This window comes from Lonchura striata, chromosome 1 (genome assembly GCF_050655825.1).
Source record: "Lonchura striata isolate lonStrDom1 chromosome 1, ASM5065582v1, whole genome shotgun sequence".
Lineage (NCBI taxonomy): Eukaryota > Metazoa > Chordata > Aves > Passeriformes > Estrildidae > Lonchura > Lonchura striata.
Genome location: NC_140703.1, coordinates 110,329,376 through 110,349,907, shown reverse-complemented (window position 1 = coordinate 110,349,907; position 20,532 = coordinate 110,329,376). Strand labels below are relative to the sequence as shown.

At 40.2% G+C, this 20,532-nt stretch overlaps 1 protein-coding gene across 5 annotated transcripts in view; it reads left to right on the top strand.

Annotated features, from left to right (window-relative positions):
• The window catches only part of SRPX (sushi repeat containing protein X-linked), a 39,622-nt gene that overhangs the window by 9,563 nt on the left and 9,527 nt on the right, over window positions 1-20,532 (top strand). For 2 of the 5 annotated variants that reach the window (XM_021552957.3, XM_021552955.3), the window contains exons 2-4: window positions 12,050-12,109; window positions 17,635-17,826; window positions 18,435-18,611. In XM_021552957.3, the coding sequence (XP_021408632.1) occupies window positions 12,050-12,109; window positions 17,635-17,826; window positions 18,435-18,611 (429 nt within the window). Of the gene's footprint in view, window positions 1-12,049; window positions 12,313-17,634; window positions 17,827-18,434; window positions 18,612-20,532 lie in introns of those variants that run through there. The other 3 variants (XM_085585761.1, XM_085585748.1, XM_085585756.1) reach the window with 3 other exon arrangements.

The following is a 20,532-nucleotide window of genomic DNA, read 5'->3' as shown; positions in this document are numbered from 1 at the left end:
TCTCTGTTTACTCTTTGCCATTAACAAAGCTTCTCTTACTGCACACACCATGAGAAAGCAGGACAGGGAACTGAAAAAGATCAAACTTGTCATATATGACACATGTGAGTAGAATAAAGTATTAATAATGGATTTTGTGGTGTAGATGGTGTTCAAGGTTCCAGTTCACAGGAAGCCATGCTCTCCACAATGATCTTGGCCTTTCTTGTATGAAGACACCATGGTAACTGGAACTGACAAATGGCAACAGAAGTGCACAAAGGGAAAACAAAAACAAGACCTAATGGCTGCAGAGATAAGTAATTTAAATAAAATTCACCTGGCAAGCCCTGGGCACCAGTTCCATTCAACAAACTCCTCACCCTCCTCCCAAGCCCTTTTCAGAGCTGATGCAGCAACTCATTTTTGTATTATGAACTCAGTTTTGAATTATAAACATGGCTTTTAAAACCATGCTACTCAATTCCTAGTCACCTCTCATTTCCAGTGTGGAAGGAGCTGTGAGGAATCCCTGCCCTTGCAGTGAGGCACTTTCTGTGTGTGTTTGAGCAGGGGAGGGAAAGCTTGGCAGGCACCACGGTGCACAGCAGCTCACAAGTTCAGACAGGGCTGCAGCTCATCTGGGCTTTTTGCTGTCAGCCACCTGCAGTGAGAGTGTTCCAGCCCTGTAACAGGCTCCTGAAAAACTCTGACAGCTGGAGCAAGCTCACATCAGGCAGCTGGCTGGTGGACTGCTCCTGCTGACAGCTCCTTGCCAAGGCAGAGGCTTGTCGAGGGATGGTTGAAACAAGCTGTACAATATCTGCTTTTTCCCAGAAAATGTTTCCTGTTCCCAGAGTGAGCTGGGTTAATGTCAGGTGTTGCTGGAGGTTGCCCTTTGGCTGTTTTCTTAGTGTCAAATGTTGATTTTGTCTCAGGTTGCTGTTAAATCCTTACAAATAAGAGCCTGTGACTGCACAGGGGCAGAGTGGCGAGAGGCAAGTGCCTGGGGAGCTGCCATGTGCTGCTTCTCTGACCCTTTGACTTCTGCCAGGACTTCCTGCCAAACACAACATCCCATTTTCCTCGATGTAATGAGGCCAGTACAGGTCTGTGATAATAGCAGCCAGGGAGTGATGCTGATTGTCTTTTGCAAACAAGACACACAACACTGTGGAACTGACTGTACAGTATGTTTCTAATTTTTTTGCGTGTTCTAGTAAAATTTTGTAAGAGAGGAAAGTTCAAATCATGGAAAGGAATCAACTCAGAAACATATTTTTACACAAGCCACTCTGTGTATTTTTTGGTTATTAGTTCTGTCTGCAATGGAAATCCATGACAAATCTTTGAGCATTTTTAATGACATGGGTTCAGATTTTCAAAGGGAAGGTGAGAGCATTGCATCCAGGAACATGAGCACTTTATGTTTGTGTCTGTGTGGTCCAGATTGTTACGGCTTTTTTCAAAACTCAGGTAGGTTCCTCAGTTGAAGAGATTATTTTTGTATGAAATTTTGTACCTGGTTGAGATACGTAGGAAACTGCAGAATTGATAGTTTTCAATTATTTAAAAAAATAAAGGGTGTAGATTCAAATTTCTTTGGTGTATGTTTTCAGTGTCTTTGACTAGTATAATATTTTGACACTCAGAAGAAACTGGTGTAACAAGAATACCAACAAGTATGTACATCTGTTATTTAAAAATAATCTGTTCTGCTACAAGTTTCTCTTGTTTTGTTTTTGGTTGTTTTTTTCTGAAAGTCTTTAGTTGTCATCTTAAGGCTGTTTATGAAACTTGAGAACTTTTTCAGTACTAAACTGATTTTGTGGAAACTAAAATGCATAGTACTGACTATTAAAGGATAATATTCTAATTATGTTAAGTGAACCTTGACCTTGGTAATTTGAAGCTGTCTGCCAGCTTTGCTTGCTGCAGCTGGTCATTCGTGACAGATGTTGTTCATCAATCCCTACGTACCAGCCTGCCCTTAATGAAAGGGACCCATTTCATTATGGGGCAAGAGTGTGGCCATCCTTAGGTATTGTAGCTGCACCAAACACAGCACAACTTCACAATTCTCTGCTTAGCCCTGCAGCTTCCCAGCAGGCTCTGTTCTGATGTCAGGAGGCTGGGGCTAGACCTGCCACTGCATTTTTAGGAGCTGAAGGAAACAGGGCATCATCATCCTTCTTGCTGAGGACCATGGTGCTGGCCTTACCTTTTGTGGTTTTTTGTATTTAAAACCTACAAGTTGGCCATGTCCATGTTCCTCTTCTTTCCAAACAGTCTTCTTTTAGGGTTCCATTTTTGGTGCTTCAGTCACCTCTCCTGTTTCTGGTAGTGGCAGTGGATTTTCCATAGCCCTTTTCCCTCTCCTGAATAAACAGGGAAACAAGGCCTTAGAGCGTTGAGGTCATTAAGTTTCTTTAAGTTATTATATTGGTGTTGCCAGGCCTCCTTTTGCCTTAAACCAGCAGTTAGGATTCCAAAGGCAGAGGAAACAATATTATTTTGATTTCCTTTTATTTGCTTACTTTCTAGTTTGAGGCATTTGAAGGTTTTGAGCATTGTCTCTGGCACTACACCTATGTGTGTGTGTGTATACACAGATATATATATATATAAAGAATCATAGAATATCCTGAATTGGGAAGGACCCACTAAGACCCCCCATGAAAGTTCAACTCCTGGCTCTGCACAGGGCAGCCCAAAGAGCCACACCTGACAGCATTGTCCAAATGCTTCTTGAGCTCTGCCAGGCTGGTGCAGTGACCACTGCCCTGGGGTGCCAGTGCCCAACCACCCTCTGGGGGAAGAACCTTTTCCTAAAATCCAACTTAAACCTGCCCTGACACAACTTCAGGCCATTCCCTGGGGTCCTGTCACTGTCACCCCAGAACAGAGATCAGTGCCTGCCCCTCCTCGTGCCCTCAGCCTCTCCTCACACAGCTTCTCCTCAAGGCTCTTCTCCATCTTTGTAGCCTCCTTTGGGTGCTCTGTCATAGCTTTGTATCTTGTTTATATTGTGGTGCCCCAAACAGTGTGTATCATCAGTGAGGCTGGATCTTCAAAGCCAATATCCTCTCACATGACCTTGGTAACCACTCTTTTCAGAAGGAAATTTGTTTACCCTCTTGATTCTGATGGGAGTGAGAACATCCTCCTGATGGGGATTTGCCCCTGACATGAATATTAATGAAGAAAAGAGCAAGGGTTTGGTTGTCTTAAATGTTCCTTTAAAATCTAATCAGCATTATTTTTTGCTGGCTTTGTGAAAAGAACTTTTGACTCTACCTTAGGATGTGATCAATATTGATTATTTCATACAAAAGGAGTAAGCTGCTTCTCATAAATTGGTTTATACAACTTCCGTGCTTTTGGCTATATTAAATACTTTTTGTTGTGAGGCTGTTTTTAATGCTATTCTTTGTAAAAAAAATAAATTCCTATCTCCTGAGTCTTGACAGCAGTTGCTTACTTTTTCCTTCAAATATTGGTTTGCTATTAAATTTGAAACTCCTTTATATCTTCTTTTGGTTTTGAGTTCCACCTGTTTTTCTGTTGTCTTTGCTCAGTTTTTGTTCTCTTGACTGCCCTACTTCCCCTGGAGTTGTTCCTTCAGTTGTTCCTTACTGGTGTAATGCCTGCTTTTTTAATACCCTTGCAAAGCATTATTAAAGCCTGAGCAGAAGTAGTCCTGGAGTCCTTAAAGTCCCTATTTTCTTCAAAGAAGGGTGCTCACTGCCAGCTTAGGGTTTATAGTACTTTTGTGTTGCTTCTGACACTCTGTGACTCTGCTTACTAAAGAGCAGGAGGAGATCACTCAGTAACATCACATTTTTCCACTCCCCTCCTGTTTTCTAGGAACTTGTTGGAGAGTTTCCTATGGATTACAGGCAGCTCCTGATGCTAGTTTTCAAGTGTTGGTGTAGTGTCTGACACTCGAAGCTGAGATTTTTTTCATAAGGAGCCTTTCTTTCAGTCTGCTCATAAAATCTGAGCTTTAGAAATAATGTGTCTGAAGGATAAAAAACCCCAGTGAATCTGGTACTGTAGTATTAAAAGTTAGAAACTGAGATGTGCCAGTTTCCAATGTCAGCACTAAAAATAAAAAAAGAAAAAAATTCTTCCATCTGCCACCAATTCAGAATAGATCAGGATTAGTTTTCAGTCTCCTCCTTTGGAAAGTTATCCAAGGTCCACTGGAACTTGTCATTAGAGAGACTTTCAGCTTAAATGTCTTTATTGAATTAAACAGTTACTAGTAGTTCTACCTCTTTTCAGTCTCTTATTGGCCTTCTATAGGTGACTTCCTGTTTTTTCTTGTTTTCAATATGCTCCTAAAATGTAAGCCTATGTTAAAGACTCTTAATACCGTAATATAAGGGAAAAAAACCAAACATATTGAAGTATGTTCACAGGAATTATTTCTCTGTTTTCCACTCAGGGTCACTCCCTTCTTCCCAGAAGTGAGAGTCCCTTACTCCTGACTGCAGTGATGATGTGTGTGTGGATTAGGCACCATCTCATGGTATGGAATAACCACTGAGACACTGCTCCAGGCTCTGACCCCTCACAAGAAACAGCCTTTGCAGAGCCTCTTGTAGTTTGTCAGACACAGAGTGCAAATTCTTCTGTCTGGAACATTCTTCTGTATCCATGGACAACCCCATAGCTGCTGTGCCTCTTGAAGGCTTACCCAGAGTTTAGGCATAACAGGAAAGCACAGGCACATTTGTGTTCAGGATAACAAATATTTTTGGCAGTATGCAGTTTATTTTGTGTAGATGCAATGCAGCATGTACCTTCCTTAAACCTATCAATTAAAGGATACATTACACATTTTGTACATTTTGTTCATCTGAGTTGATTTGCATTTTAGTGTTCATGACACTTTTCATCCTCTTTCTGGTAACAGCCTGTGGCGGTTTCTGATCATAAAGAGAGGTGCTGCCACTAAATTTTTTAGCATTATTTATTGAGGAGTACCTTAAGAAAAAATCAAACTTTGAATTCATCACATCCTGAACAAGGGAAACATTTTTCTCCAGTCTTCTCCCTGTTAGTCTCCTGCTGGCATAACTAGGCGCCTTTCCAAATGATCAATGACTTCTTTTGTTTGCCTGTTTTTTCAGAGTTTTAATTTATGCTGTATTTCACTTTATTGAAAGTTCCTTATTCAGGTGGAGCCCTTTAAAAGGGAGGAGAGAGGCTTTTGGACTTTCTCTTGACCGCTTCAAAAATCATGGAAGGTAACTCTTCTTTTTCCTCTGCTCCTTGTTATTTAGGACTTTGGGCAATGAGCCAAAACAAGCAAAAAACCAACTCACTGAAAATCACTATCACTCGAGGGCATTATTCATGTATGTAATACTCTGATTTTTCCCTTTGAGCCAAGCTCCCTGCTTATCCCATCTTCTTGATGAATCATTGTGGCACCTTTTGGCTCACACTGCTCAGCCGCCAAGGGAACATGGCTTATGTGGGAACATGGATCAACAAAGGAGTTCACTGATACTTTTCTTGAAGTTGTACCAATGTTGACTCCCAAATGTATCTTTATTGGCTTTTTTAGCTTCCTTTTTTCCCCCCCACAGTAATCAACTCTTTATTCCAATAGCAGAGGCCATTCATGCATATATTGCACTTTTTTTAGTCTACATTTTCCTTAATTTTCTGTTGAAAACATAATATGTAGATGTGTACATATTTGATAGCTTGAAATTAAATTAAATTGTCACTTTCCATTGAGTCACCCAAAATATCACATCACAAGAGCAATTCAGGGCGAACAAGAATTTCCAGAATTAGGATTCTGGAATTTTCTTTAGAATTTCCAGAACTGGTATTCTGGAAATTTTTGTTTGTTTTCATTGAATAAAAGGACACCATTTTCATGAAGGTTTTGTTTGTTTGTTTGGTTGGTTGATTTTTTTTGTTCTGTTTTTTTTTTAAACAGCTTCAAGTGAATAGAATTTAAGAACCCACTTTGGCCATTTAGTTGTGTAAACTGCAGGCAGCATTTGAACATACATACTGCTCATTCTAACAACAAACACCTGATTACAGTGAAAGTAAATTCATTTGCAATGAAGCAAGGTATCCAGGAGCAGCCTGGGACTGCACTAAAGTTCCTGGATCTTACGGATGTGTTGGCAAAGGGGTTTGTAGCTTCTTGTTATGTCTGCCAGCTTTTCCTTGACTGCAGCTGTGTTCCAGGACTTCTGCCTGCATTGAGTCAGTGCCACTTGAGCCACTTCCACTTTTTATTGCCAGTCTCGAGTGGGGAAAAATAAACCAAAATCAGTGGTGGAAAGTGTTTTGCTTTGGTTTTGGTGTATCTAAGATATCTATGTGTGTCTATAAAAGGAAGCAGAGTTCAGTTGTATTTTACAGAGCTTTTCTGGACTAGCACCAACTTCTGTATCCATGCAGTTTCCACCCCATCACTGATTTTTCTGAGAGTAAACTGCATGGGCATGGCTACCTGCTTCTGGATGTGGGACTTCCTTGAAGTGAAGGAAACTCCTTGAGCCAGGAGTAGTGCTTTTTGTTGTACAGTATTTACCAACACATGAAACAAGTTTTGTTTTGTTACCTGCTTTCTATGCAAAGCAATAGCTCTCTCAACATGTAATTAATCTATTTGGAAACACCTTCAGTGTTTGGTGTCAGCTACAGTGTTTCTTATTGTGACCTTGGGTCACAGATGGCAAGGAAGGAGGAAAGAGATTATTTTTTTTTGGGAGAAGAACCCATGCCTGCATTTTCCTAATCCAGTTCATGATTTCTCTGTAATTGGGTGGTTTTGCTTCATAAAGCATAAGATACTGCTGGTATGCAAACTGCAGGCATCTCTGACCTCTTTTGAGCTTGATAATTCTCAAGTTTTCTGTTCTGCATTTCAGTTGTGCTTTGATTGTGACTTTGAAAGAGCTGTTCTTTGATGGGGTCTTGTATGAGGCATCTCTCTTGAAGCAAGTTAAAACCTGTGCACTAATACACGGTGTTTGCAGCTTAATCAATACTGAGACACAGTGAATTAACCTATGTATAGCCCTGAGGGGGGATTTTCTTGGTGTAGGATTGCTTTCTGTGCCTGAAAGGCTGCACACCTGCAAGGAATAGTTCACAACAATGGACTGGAGATTGTGGCTGTGTGTGGAAACTCAAATCTGTGCTATACACCTGTGTATTTCCATATATATGAGCAGGGAAATACTCTGGAAGTTATTTATTTGGGCTAATAAACTGCACATAGGATTATTAATTTGGTTGGCATTCAGGAACATGCCATGATTTTCTTGATCTCCTCTGCTTCTCAGTTAAGCACAGTTATTGCTGAATGCAATACAAATGATGGTTGTGTTTCAATGCTTTAAGGTCCATTCCAACCCAAAGCATTCTATGATTGTAGGATTTCTATAACAAAACAACAACAAAATATATTTATAAGGCTTCATAGACCAGATGCAACAAAATGCCTAATTGTGCAGGCAGTTTTTAAACAAATTAATGGTTTTTAAATATATACTTTGCAGACCTCTGGAGTATAATGTTCAGCCAGTAAAGAATGAGATGAAAAACCCAGCTTTCCATTTTTAGTGCCACCATAAAGATGAGTGCAAGTATTTTTACGCACAAAATGTGAACATCATGACCATTTTGTGCCTTTTCTGCCCCATCATGTTCTTCTTTCAGACTCCTGAGGTCTTAGAGTGACCTTAGCCCTGTCATACTCCAAGAAGCTCTTCAGTTTGCTGCAGTGGAGCTAAGGTTTTAAATTCACATATTTGGTATGGCACATATTTGGTATGCCTTCAGGTACTGTGGAATGTAAAACTCTGAGGCAGAACATTGGAGGAAGTAAGTCCAGATGTTGTGAACTTACTGGTAGAAACTGGTCATTCCCTTCCTACATGTGCTTAAACTGATGAACTTCTTGAAAATGGGAAGAATTCCCAAGCACTTTCTCTCTAAATTGAAGGATAGGTTAAATGTGAAAGGAGCTTACTCTTTCCTCCCCATATCAAGAGTAGCCAGTGCCTACACATTACAGAAGATGCCATCCAGGTTCATTTAATTAATGTTGTTTCTGTGTGCTGAAGACACAGTCATTATGGTTTTGAGGTGGCTTTTTGTTTTTTTTGTTGTTTTTCATTTTCCTCTCTACTATTTGTTATTTTGTAAAATCTGCCATGCAACTGAAATTAGCTATTATTGCTGTATTTTTGGGGTTTTTGCTGTTCTCCATTTCCCAGCAGCATTAAAAAAGTTGGAAATGCACTGATCTTTGCACTATAGTCTAGGGGCAGAGTGGCTGGAAAGGTTCCTGGAGGTAAAGGACCTGGAGATGCTGGTCAGCAGTGGCTGAACATAATCCAGGTGTGCCCAGGGGGCCAAGGAGGCCAATGGCACCTGTCCTGTGTCACCAACAGTGTGGCAGCAGGACCAGGGCAGTGATTGCCCCCCAGTACTGGGCACTGGTGAGGCCACACCACGAGTGCAGTGTCCAGTTCTGGACCCTTCAATTCAGCAAGGACATTGAGGGGCTGGAGCGTGTCCAGAGAAGGGGAACTGGGTTGGGAAAGACATCTGAGATCATCGAGTCTAACCTGTGACCGCCATGTCAACTATAACATGGCACTGAGTGCCACGTCCAGTCATTCCTTAAATACCTACACAGAGAGTGACTCCCCCACCTCCCTGCACTGCCCATTCCGATGTGTCATCACACTTTCTGTTAAAAAAAAATTCTTCCCTCTCCTGGTGCAGCTTAAGACCATGTTCTTTCATCCTGTTGCTTGTTACCTGGTAGAAGAGACCAACCCTCATTTTGCTATACCCTCCTTTCAGGGAGTCATTTCTAGGATAGAAATGACAGCACCGAGCTCTGCTTTCCCCACGTGTCGTGCTCACTGCCAGAACTTCCGTGCCAGAACTTTGCAGTGGCTTAAGTGCTTTCTCAGAATTTCCCTCTGAGGTACTTGCCAGGAATATTAAAAACCAAATTATCCATTCATTTAGCAGCATAAAAAGTACACTGAGGTAGACAAAGTGATGAGTACTAACCCTGTTTCCTGACACACTTTCTTCAGGTGCTCTCTGGGGTAAGGTCAGTTTACAGAAGCAGAAGGTATGGGCTTATTTTCCAAAATGTCTCTTTTTAATACTCCACTAAACCATGTTTCTAAGTGCCAAATCTTGGTATCTTTTAGATGCCTGCAGGGATACTGACTCAGCCACTTCTGGGCAGCCTGTTCCAATGCTTTTGGCAACTCTTTCAGTGAAGAAATGTTTCCTCATAGCTATTTTAAACTTCCCCTGGCCCAGCCTGAGGTTATTTCCTCTCTCTCACCCTGTTGGTTATTACCTGGGAGAAGAGACACACCCCACCTGACTACAGCATCTTTTTAGGGAGTTAGAGAGGGTGATGAGCCTCCTTTTCTCCAAGCTTAATAGCCCTAGCTCCCTCAGCAATTCCTTATAGAATTTGTGTTCCAGAACTTGTGCTGTTTCAGGGCAGTAAACTGAAAAGTTTCAGGTTGTTTTAATGTGCTGTACTATTCTTGCCTATAGCTTACTTTATTTAAACTCAAAGTGGTAAATAATTATTTTATATTTATTTTTATAATTCTTTTCTTTAGTCCTGGGAAAGCAAGTGTTCATACCTCTTCTGCCTCTTCTTTGTCACATTCCTTCTTTTTCTCTGTTACAAAGGAATTAAAGCATGTGAAGTGTCTGTGCAGTGCCTGGCTTGGCACTGTGTTCTTGTGCCCTGATCTTGTCATCAGACCTGTAGAAGTGAACCTCTGCAATGGGAACAGAATTTTATTCTGTGAATGAAGAAATATTTTTTTTCCTGACCTAAACAGAATCGTGTAAATGCATAGATTAATCTTAAAAATGAAAGTATTATTTCAAGGGTTTCGCTTGACATCTGCTGGAACAAAGTCCACACCTCTTTTTGGCAGGAACCTGCTATGCCCTGAACTGTGATAATTTTAGCATGTCCAACACAGAACAATGCTTTTTCCTTAGATGGCTTGGTAGCTAGTTTTGAGTGTATGTGAAGCAGTTTGTTTTGTGGTTGGGAAAATGCAGATGAAATGGCAACACCTCTCCTGTGGCTCCCCAGGCCAAGCCTGTTGTGGTTATTAAGAAAACATTGATTGTTAGGAAAGAGATCTTGACTCACTTCTCATTTTGAGGTGGGAAATGAGCTGAAATGGGAGATGTCAAGCTCCATCAAGAGAGCCTTGTTTCATGGCAAAAGTAGTGAATAACTCTTTAAGGGCAGTTTTTCATAGAAAACTTTCAAAAGCACTTAATTGTTGTCTAAAGAAAGGCAAATGCATAAGAGCTCACATAATTCTAAGATTTACTAGTTTTAAATGCTGAAGTCACTGCATACTTAAATTTGGGCAATTATTAGTGATAACACTGAGGTAACAGTTTTATAACCCTCAAATTGAGTAACTAGCTAAGAGTATTTTAATTTCTGGAAGAAAAATTGATGCTTGGAGAGGCACTCATTTACATATCAAGGTCTTCCTGAAGCCCTCAGGGATCACAGCTTGCTCTTTTTGCTATGCAGTCAGATTTCAAGTGCAAAAAAGTTTGATTTTATGTTCAGAAGTCTCTCACATGTCAGTTTTTAGGTATCAAAATTGATCCTCAACAATGAATTTTAAAAGTCCAGAGAAATCATTCTAAATTATAAGACTTCATTGTGTACAAATCCCTCCATTTTAGAGGAGAAGTAGTTTGGAAATTCACTTTAGATCCCAGCCCAGACTGGTGGAGGGATTCCCAGTGATCCAGTGCTGGGGAAGTGATCCCATGAACCAGCTGCAGATAGATGGGCTGGGTTTTCTTGAGTTTGGTAGAATAAGAAATCAAGTTTCACCATTTCCTGGGCAGATATTTTGTTGTGTTTTTTTGGTTTTTTTTTTAATAAGAAATGGAATCTGTTGACAGATGTTGACAGAAATCAAACTCTTAGGTTTGATTTCTGCTGAACAGTTGTATGCTTTGCACATGAAATGAGTAGCTTATTGAGGTGCCTGAATTAAATAATTTTGTCTAATTTAAGCAGGTACAGACCATAGTCTCAGACGTCAACAAATGGTGATGAAATAACCCCAAATGCTGTAGCTGAAGATTCCATGTGAGAGGCTCCTGTGGCCCCTCAGTACCTGCCTGTTGCATACAAGGTTTTTAAAAGGCTGTTTCAAAGGGGGAATTTGTATGACCCTTTCTTTGTAGAAAAGATTTATCTAGAATTTAGACTAGGCATCATGCTCTGAAGTTGCTAATTTTAAATAAGTGTTGTTTAGGAATTTTGAAGGCTGTCTTGCCAACTGCTTTGTTTTATTGATGGATTATTCGAGTAGTAGTGCTCCAGCTGGTTTCTGGTTTTTAGAAAGCAGCTTCTACCTTTATTTTAAGTTTTCAGCCATTGCACAGGGTTTTAAAAGTATGGAGCTTTGTTGTCTCTTTATTTGAACAATGCCAGAAGAATGCTTGAAACAAAACTGTGTTTTTTATTTGCGTGTAACTTGTGTTTGCATGTCACGTGCCTCAATGTCTTGTTCTTGGTGTTAGGATCTTACAGGTCATTAAGGATGGTTGTACTTGAGTTATTTACATTTTACTTTTGCTGTTTGGCCTGATGGCTGTTAACTGCCATTGATGCTATGGAACCACTTTATAGTGAAACCTCTGATGAACCCCTTCACTGTACCTGCTCTGCTCTCTCTGCTCAGTAGATCACCTACATGGTATCTGTAACAGAGGAGCTGTGACTTGGCACCTGCCACCTAACATTGCACTAGGAGCATTGAGAGAAATTTACTATTTAATTTGATTGTCAAATCAATTTGCCCCTCTCAAATTCACTATAAAGTGGATCTGCTGTGACTCTGAGCTTCAGAGAAGCCCATGCTGATGACATTGCATAGATTATTGCATCCTAATCTTGCATGTCTCTTCTCAAAGCTTTCTTTTATTTTTAATTTATATTTCCTTTCTTGCTGCAGTTTTTTTTTTCTTATTTTTATTGTAGGATCGGGATACTCACCCCTTGAAGATGATGAGGATGTTTATGCACGCAATAGATACAAAGGTGAATGCTTTGCTTATGTGCTAAAGAGGATCAACTGCTTGCTGACAGAAAGCTTCGTTCTTTTTTCTTTCCATGGATTATACAATCTTGGTGATCCAGCCCCATGTTTTTTCTCATGGATATTTAGATCAAGATTTAATTTCTGCTGTTTTTAACAATGGAAATTAGACCAAATATTGATCACAACTCTTTAATGCACCTGAGTAAGTAACTTTTACATTGCCTTTGCTCCTGGGAGATCAGGTTGTTGAATGATGAAAATCAGGAAGAGCTTCTCTTTCTTATTTCTCATACATGCTAACAAAACCATCAATGACTCAAAACCTGGGCTTACTGATGGTAATGTATAGAAGTACAGGCAAGAGAACGTGATTTTCATGACTTTTTTCTTTCCATAGAATTGAATTGCTTGCAGTTCAGGTTAACCTGCTACCTGAAGTACCAAGTGAAGTGTGTTTAATGCATGTGTGCATTCCAAAACCAAATTATGTAGCTGGATGAGTGAATGGGATGAGCATGTTTATAAAGCAAACTCAGGTTTTCTTCCCTATTCTGGAAGACTTTGCCATTCAGCAAGAGTGAGAAGTTTTTTGCCACTACCAGTAAATCTTTCATTTGATGTGTCCATTTTCTGAAAAGTGTGCTTTTGCCTTAATATCACTCTCCTCTGCCAAAATTCCTTAGAAGCATTAAAACATTAAAAAAAATATCATTTCATTTGTCACTTAAATGGTAACTGTGTTTCTTTTTAGTAAATTAATCTATGGATATACTACAGTTGTCATCATTTTGATTACTTAAAAATATTGGTTCTTGGTGTGTTGTACATTATTTATTCTCTGAAAAGAATCAGTGGGCCCCATAAGAGGTAAGTCATAAAATAATTCAGAAATGTATGAACAGCTAAGGGAAGACACAGCTTTTATGGCTACATTGCTGTTTTCTTAAATGTCTCATCTTCATCCCAGTAAAATACTCAAGAATAAAATTTTGCCTTCAAACGTGCACAAATAATTCTCTAAAGCTTTATTTACATTAAATAATTTTTGTTTGCCTTCTAACATGTGATCCGCTGCAGACATATAGAAAAAAACTGAGAGATCATCAAGATAAATCAATGCCAATTCATGCCAGGGCAGGCAAGTAGTTAAAATGTGGATTCTTTGTAAATTTGTTTTGTATGGTGATCCAAAGTAGATTATACTCATGTCAGCCAAAATGTCACCAGGGTAAGTGAAACATAATGACTCGTTCACACAGATATTAAGAACTGCCCCAAGTTTATAAGCACTACTGCCAAATGTTGAGGAACAAACAATGTGAATCTAAGAGTATAAAGCATTGGGACAGAAAAGGCTGATTCTTCATTAGCATACTTCTTTATGTTGGTTTTGGGGGGAAGGGGATGGAAAAAGACAAAGCAAGGGAAAACAGGCTGTGTAGCAGTCTTCAGAGCTTCTCCTCAGATGGGCAGTCCAGCGTTTTGGGTGTGGCCCATTTCTCAGCAAATAAAACTTACCAATAACAGAAATGAAATGGATTTTTGTAATTGATGTTCACATATGTAAGGAGCATTGGATTTTTTCTTTCTACACATGTGCAAGCAAGCGCACAGATTCAGCCTCTTTGACATCTGCAAATAAAAGATTGTAGTTTACTGGGAGGGGTGAAAATCGACCTCCTACTAACCCTTTTGTCTTCATCTGGATGTTTTCCCACTTGCTCAGCTTTCCAGAGAAACATGGCCAAGATTTTCTGTGCCTACAGCATTTTTAAGGAGTTTTTCCCTTCCTCCCTGGTGAACCATCAGCTCTGTTGAATGGTGTAGCAGCAAGCAGCAGTACAGCTGGTCACTTTGTGTGCTGTGTGTGAAGGAAGGGCTCGAGGCAGGACCAAGGGGCTGGGGGAGATGATGCTGCAGAAATTTCCTTCCTGACACTTGGCATCTCTGATCATATTTCACGAGGAAAGGTTTCCTGAATACAACAGTTCCTGTGTTCATCACAGCTCTGGTGATCCTCATTCTTATTATTTTTTCCCAGATATTATAATGATCAAGCTGTACCCATAGCTCTAAAGGCAGCATTGGGGCTTCAACCATTTCTGTTTGCTGCTGTTTTCAGTGGTTTGAAAGAGGATTGAGTCTCTGGATTGTTTTACTACTAAGTGAAAATTCAGACTACTGTATTGCTAAGGGACTTTTTAGTTCTTTTTTGTGCTGAGGTACAAACTTTCTAATAAACAAAAGATCAGTATATAGGTTGTGGTACCTAAAAACTCAAATTAAAGTTTAGTGAACTGAGTCTGATGTAGATAATGCAGTTCCAGAAAAAGTGTCTGGGAAATCTATAGCTTTTATAATCCCCAAAACCTTCAGGAGCATGGCTGATCTTGCCTTGAGGCAGGGAACAGCTTGTGTAACCCCTTGGGGCCTTATACAAACCTAATATTCCACAAATGCTCTATGTAGCTGCTTAGCCTTTGAAAAACAATATGTGCCTTCACTTAAAAATAAGCAAACTTTGATCTAAAACTTTGTTGTATTGTTTGATGTGCTCTTCAAATTAGCTGGGTTTTTTTCCAGCAGTATTTCTTGGTCTAACCCTCAATATTTGTAAATGGCTTGTAAACCCCACCTCACCCATTTTCTTCTAATCACAATCAGTTCTAGAGTAAGCATTGTAATGTTTTAAATCAAACAGATGTTCCTCCTAAGTTCTTCAAGTTGTCTGCAGACAAAAGCATGTTTGCTTTTGTTTTTCTTTCTGGCAGAATAATTTGGTCCAGTGTAAGATGCATTTTGCCCCTGTCTAGGAGTTTGTTTTGTTTCTCTTTGGAAACCACTGTAGCTGCAATGATACTACAGGAAAGGTTTTTACTTTTTCAGTGTTGTGTTTGTGCATTAAACTGTATTTTTGAGCTATTAGTTACCTTTTTAAAATATATATATATGGGTGGCTATTTACTCAAGTCAGGTGTGTTTGTAAAACCACAAAAACTTGCAGAAAAACTCAGGCAATTTTCAATACCTGAAGCAGCTTCTTTACCTTTTTTTTAATTTTTATTAGCCTCTTCATCATGTTGCAGAGCATATTTGTCTTAATAACCTTTAGAAAGGAAGTCAGCAATGTGTATTTGGAGTTTATACATGTGGAGAACCCAAGGCTGGTTTGCTGAAGGATTATATAACTGGGGTGAGAGCTCAGCTCAAATGAGTTTTCATCCACCCAGTCCTGCCCTTGCAGACAGTTTTGTCTCAGTAACTTCAGGTTTAAGCTCTTCTGCAGAAAAACTAAAGCCTAATTCTTAGTTAAGGAGATTGTACAAGCTTGGGTATCTAAATAAAAGGAAGTTAAGGTCTCAGGGCATGGGAAGAACAAGTGGGACAGAAAAGCTGGAGAGTTTGGGCATGAGACCCCTGAAGCAGAGATTATGGGAAAGCTCAGGAGTAGGAGGATTTCTCCAGGAGGAGAATGAGACAGAGGCTGTGAATCCAAGATGTTTGGCTTTCCCCAGAGAGTGGTGAGAGGTGGTGCCTGAGACTGCCCCAGCAGCCCTGGGGTAGCAGTTCAGGAGGCAGAGATGGATGTTGACATCACTCATTTCTTTCAGCAGTTGACTTTTGTTCCCATTAGCTCACACTCCTCATCTGTTGTCTCAGTTTTAATTTGGTGCACAACAAGCATGAAAAATGGGAGCCACTGTGATACAACCCCTAAACAAAATGGCCCAAGGCAGTGGATGTGGGGATTTTTTAAATGTGTTGTGGGAGCTGTGGTATAGAGATTAGGGTGAAGGACAGGAAATAGTTCTAAAAAAAACATCAAACCCCCAAACCAAAACCCACTCTCCACCAAATCATTTTACATAATTGTAAATAGCAGAGGATGTATTTGACATTCAGAAAACAGGCTTATAGGTGGGAAGAAACAGAGCTGGAATGATTGTGTGGCTGAGCAAAAAGCTGAACTATACCTTAAAAAACTGAACTTTACCCTTAACCTGAGGGGTGCTGTTAGACTGGCCTGCTTGTGTCCTGTGCCTCAATTGCTGTGTGTTTATGACACTGGGAATAATTTCACCTACACATCTTTGTAAAGGGTTTTTACTTGTATTGGTGAAAGACAAAAATAAGCATATCACAGTATAACTGCTTCAGAAATTTAACTAGTCTAGAGGAAATGCACCCTTGGTCTAGGCAAGGGATTGATAGTTTGTCTCTGATTTTAGTCTGCAGATATTATTTGTGTTTATTCAAGACCAGCCCTGAAAAATACAGATGTAAAGTGTAGTTTCCATTGGGAAAGTGTACATATGTCCTAGAGACATAGCACACTGAATATAAGTATTCCATGTATGAGAAATGCTGTAATGAATTTTGTTTGTTTATGTATGGAGCTGATCCAACTAGTATAGGAAAATGCACTTAAATAACTATGGGAATTGAGCTAGCAGTGAACATCTGGCAAACATGATCTAGAATTTTTTTTTTAATGTTGTTGGTGACTTTGTATGTATGAAGGCAAAAAATCCTGTGCTTTGTTTGTTTAAGGTTTTTTTTCCATCTTTCTTGCAAAATTCAAATGTTTTTTCATGCCCCTCCCTCATGTCACACATTGTCACGCAGGATTTCAGGATTTGTCATCTTTCCTTTTTGCTTTGCAATCCCTCCCTCCCTCTCTTCTCCCAGAACGTGCTTTTCAAATTTTGGATCTGAGAAAGGGGCAGGCTTAGTCGTTGCTGGTGTAAGAAACTCCTACTGAAGGGTTGCCCATTTTCTTGGTGCACCCTTGTCAAAGCTAAACAAAGGATGTGAAACTTTGGCTGGGAAGGGAGGTACTCTTCTACAAGATAACTGGGTACTCTTCTCATCAGCACTACTGCGTGGTGGTAAATCCTCACAAGGTGGGGGTACCCGTGTCCTGAATATTTTACAGCACTGCCCTGGCCAGTTAATAAAGGTTCAGTTCAAGCAGATTCAATGTGACTATTGGGAATATGATTTATGTAAGTGATGTCTTCTAACTGTGGGAGACCTTGAGCCATCACTGAGTTTTGCAAGGCACAGATTATTATGGAAGCAGAACTTATTTTTTTTTTTTAATGAGCACTAAGCTAAATGTGGAAAGCTGACAAATGCAGCTAGACCAAGACGTTCCTAGTGCAAACTTCTCTTACCAAAGAGCAGTTAGATGTGTCTGCTTAAAAACAAGAGGGGAAAACGGCCCAGTTGTCATCAAACTGCCCACATGGTGGCACACTAATTCCACGGACAAAAAGAATACTAAAACCCCCTCTGCCCTCACAACCCCTCCAATAAAATGGCTACAATCTTTAATGTTTGTCATAAAAAAGAACATGTACACCTCTGCAGTGTTCTCCAGTTTAAACATTGGTGTTTTTTTAAATAAGAGAGTTTTTTACTTCTCTGTGACCTTGATTAAGCAAAGTGATTTTATATTTGTGTCTGAACTTTTACATTTTTCTAATTGCTACATGTGGGACTTTTTTCTTCTGTGTGTCAGAAACACCGTGGTGCTCCCCCATTAAAGTGAAACATGGTTATGCAAACTGCAGGACACCTCAAGGGGAATATTACAAGAATGTGTTGGGCACAAGATGTGATATTCGCTGTCAGAAAGGCTACGAGCTGCATGGCCCTCACCAGCTGATCTGTCAGTCAAGCAAACGCTGGTCTGGGAAGGTGCTGTGCAAACGTAAGTGGGTACAAAATCTCTTCCTGTGTGACTTGTGCTCCAGGTTCAGACAATAAATTCTTATTTGCCATTGAAACTGGTCTTTGGATTGTTTAGGGGTTTTTTTTATTTTATTTTAAAGTTTGGCAGTATGCTTGGATAGGTAGATTAGTTTGTTGTTGAGGATCTCACAGGGGTGCATGACATGATAAGAATTTCAGTGGTACAAACATTCTTGGCAGATAGGGAATATTTTTTCAATGTGAGATTTTGATTTGTGGGAATATGACAGAGCCATAAAGCTGTTTTAAAATATTGCCCATCTTTGACTTTCTAAGTTGACACAATTTGTATCAGGTGTCTAAATGGGCTCTTAACAGTAAAACATTTTCTGAGAAGAGATGAATATGTACTTGTCATCCCTTTTCTCATTAAATAAGAAACTCTTATATAGAGTTAAATTTGAAATGCAGCTAATAAGAACAGTGTGGAAAAACCTCACGTGGAACAAGACTTTCTCCCACTTGTTGTTTGCCAGCCGTGTCTTTATTTCTGTGTCATACCCCACATGTGCATTACTGTAAAGGGAGGGTAACAGATTTCCAGAAGTCTCTTGTTTCCTTTTCCAGAAAAGCGTTGCCCTACCCTGTCCATGCCGACCAACGGGGGCTTCAAGTGCTTGGATGGTGCCTACTTTGGCTCGAGGTGTGAGTACTACTGCTCCCCGGGCTACCAGCTGAAGGGGGAGCGCGTTGTCACCTGCCTGGACAGCAAAGCCTGGAGCGGCCGGCCGGCCGCCTGCCTCGGTACGTGCCGTGCTGGCCTCTTTGGTCTCATCCCGGGGCACCTGCCACTGCCCGGTTCTGCACACATCAACTCCAAAAGGCCCTTTTGATCCAGTTCATGGGGGGAAAAACTACTGTCCCTCTTATTAAGCAGAGAACAGTTTTCCAAAGGTGCAAGGTTCTGTCGCTCAGTCCTTTCAGTCCAAAGCGAGTATCCAAGCATTGCCACTTTAATAGAAATGAGTCTGGTGTAAATGGCCAGCGCTTTACAATGCTTGTAATAATAGCCTTTGGTGATTCCTGAGTGACTCATTGGTCACTGTGGTTACTGTGCTGCTCTTCCAGCATGTTCTCTGTGCTGGAGTCTGTCACACTCTCTTCTGCTTAATGATTAAAAACAGGTTTTTAATCAAACAAGTAAACCCATTGTCTGAACTGTTTTTCTTCCTTGGGATCACAGTCTTCAAATATATCCAGAGAATGTGCATGGATTGTAGTTACCAGCATGGTTGCAGTGAGCTAATTTAATTTTCAGCCTAGCTCACTCCAATTCTGCCAGCAATTTTCATCACATAGTCAATGGTCTCCTGGGAATCTCAGCTGGAAGAAGTATTTCTACATACATAAATCACAAGAGAGATAAACAAATACTGAGATTTAACTTTCCTGACTACTAATGAAATTTCAGCACAGAGTGAAGTCTCAGCCTGCCGCCCCTGTTTCTGGGAAGCCTCTGATAAAAGCTTCAGCAGCCACCCACAAAGGAAAAATATTTTTTGGCCATCTGAAATGGCTACCAGTAATTTAAAGCATGTGGGTGGTACAGTGTTTGTGCTTAGTGTCTTGTGTATATGATAACTTGGTTTTCCTCAGAATGCCTGTGGCTCAGTCTAGGTTGGCAAATGTGGCTCTCCACTGTGACCTGATGTTCATAAAATATTTTTTCAGGTTTCCTGTTGTCTGGTGTACAAATGTAGAAATGAGCTACTTGGGTAGACCATTTGTGGTGTCTCTTGCTTTTGTTTGCAAAAACAAGCTTTGTCCTTCTCAGTGGTGTGGGCAGAGGAAGAAAAACAAACCTTTTAAGTTTGGAAATGATAAAATATTGTCCTCTGTATTTCCTGGCAGTTTCAGAAACTCATCTATTAGCAGAGATGGTGTGCTTATTACAAAGGATGCTGTCTCGCAGAGTAAAGTAAGCAAGTACCTTAAGCAGCAAAGAAAAAGGCTAAGTTAGCACTAACACTTCTTTTTTATTCCAAAAATGAAGAGTAGTTGTTGCACAGGGTTTTAAGTCCCAGTTGTTAACTAGGATTACAAGTCCCAAGTAACCCAGTAAAAGTAATGCTAAGATTTAAGTTGTGGTAATACTGCATAGTTTGGAGAAGGTCCCTTCAAATCTTGTGTGCACAGCATTCCTATATGCAAACAGTGAGATCTGCTGTTAGCAGACTGTTTAATAAGAATATATTTTGACCTCTTGACGGGCAGGATAGAGATTTTTTTTGTGACCAGACATCACAGACATAATTGTGGCCAGACATAATTCTAACAGTACAATGACATTTGCTATTGAACACTTGTTCCTTAGTGTAATGCAGAAGTTACAGAGCTGCAGCCTACACAGTGGCCAGGAGAGGAGTGGCTGAACAGCTCACTTGCAGCTGGGGAGTGAAATTGAGGAGAGCAATGAAATACAAAGGCAAAAAGGCTGCTTAATTTCTTAACTTTGATATACAGTTAGTTGTGCTGTGCACAGTAGGGATGCTAAATGTGATCAGAGGCATGGGCTGATAAACTTCATGTCATGGAAGTCTCCTGGGTATTCCACATCTTCTGCCATTGAGTATGGCTAAAATTACTTCAGACCTAAACTTAAAGTGCTCTTGAAAACAAGGGGCTTTTCTCTACCCTTTTATAGGGCAATAACACTGTGTAGCAT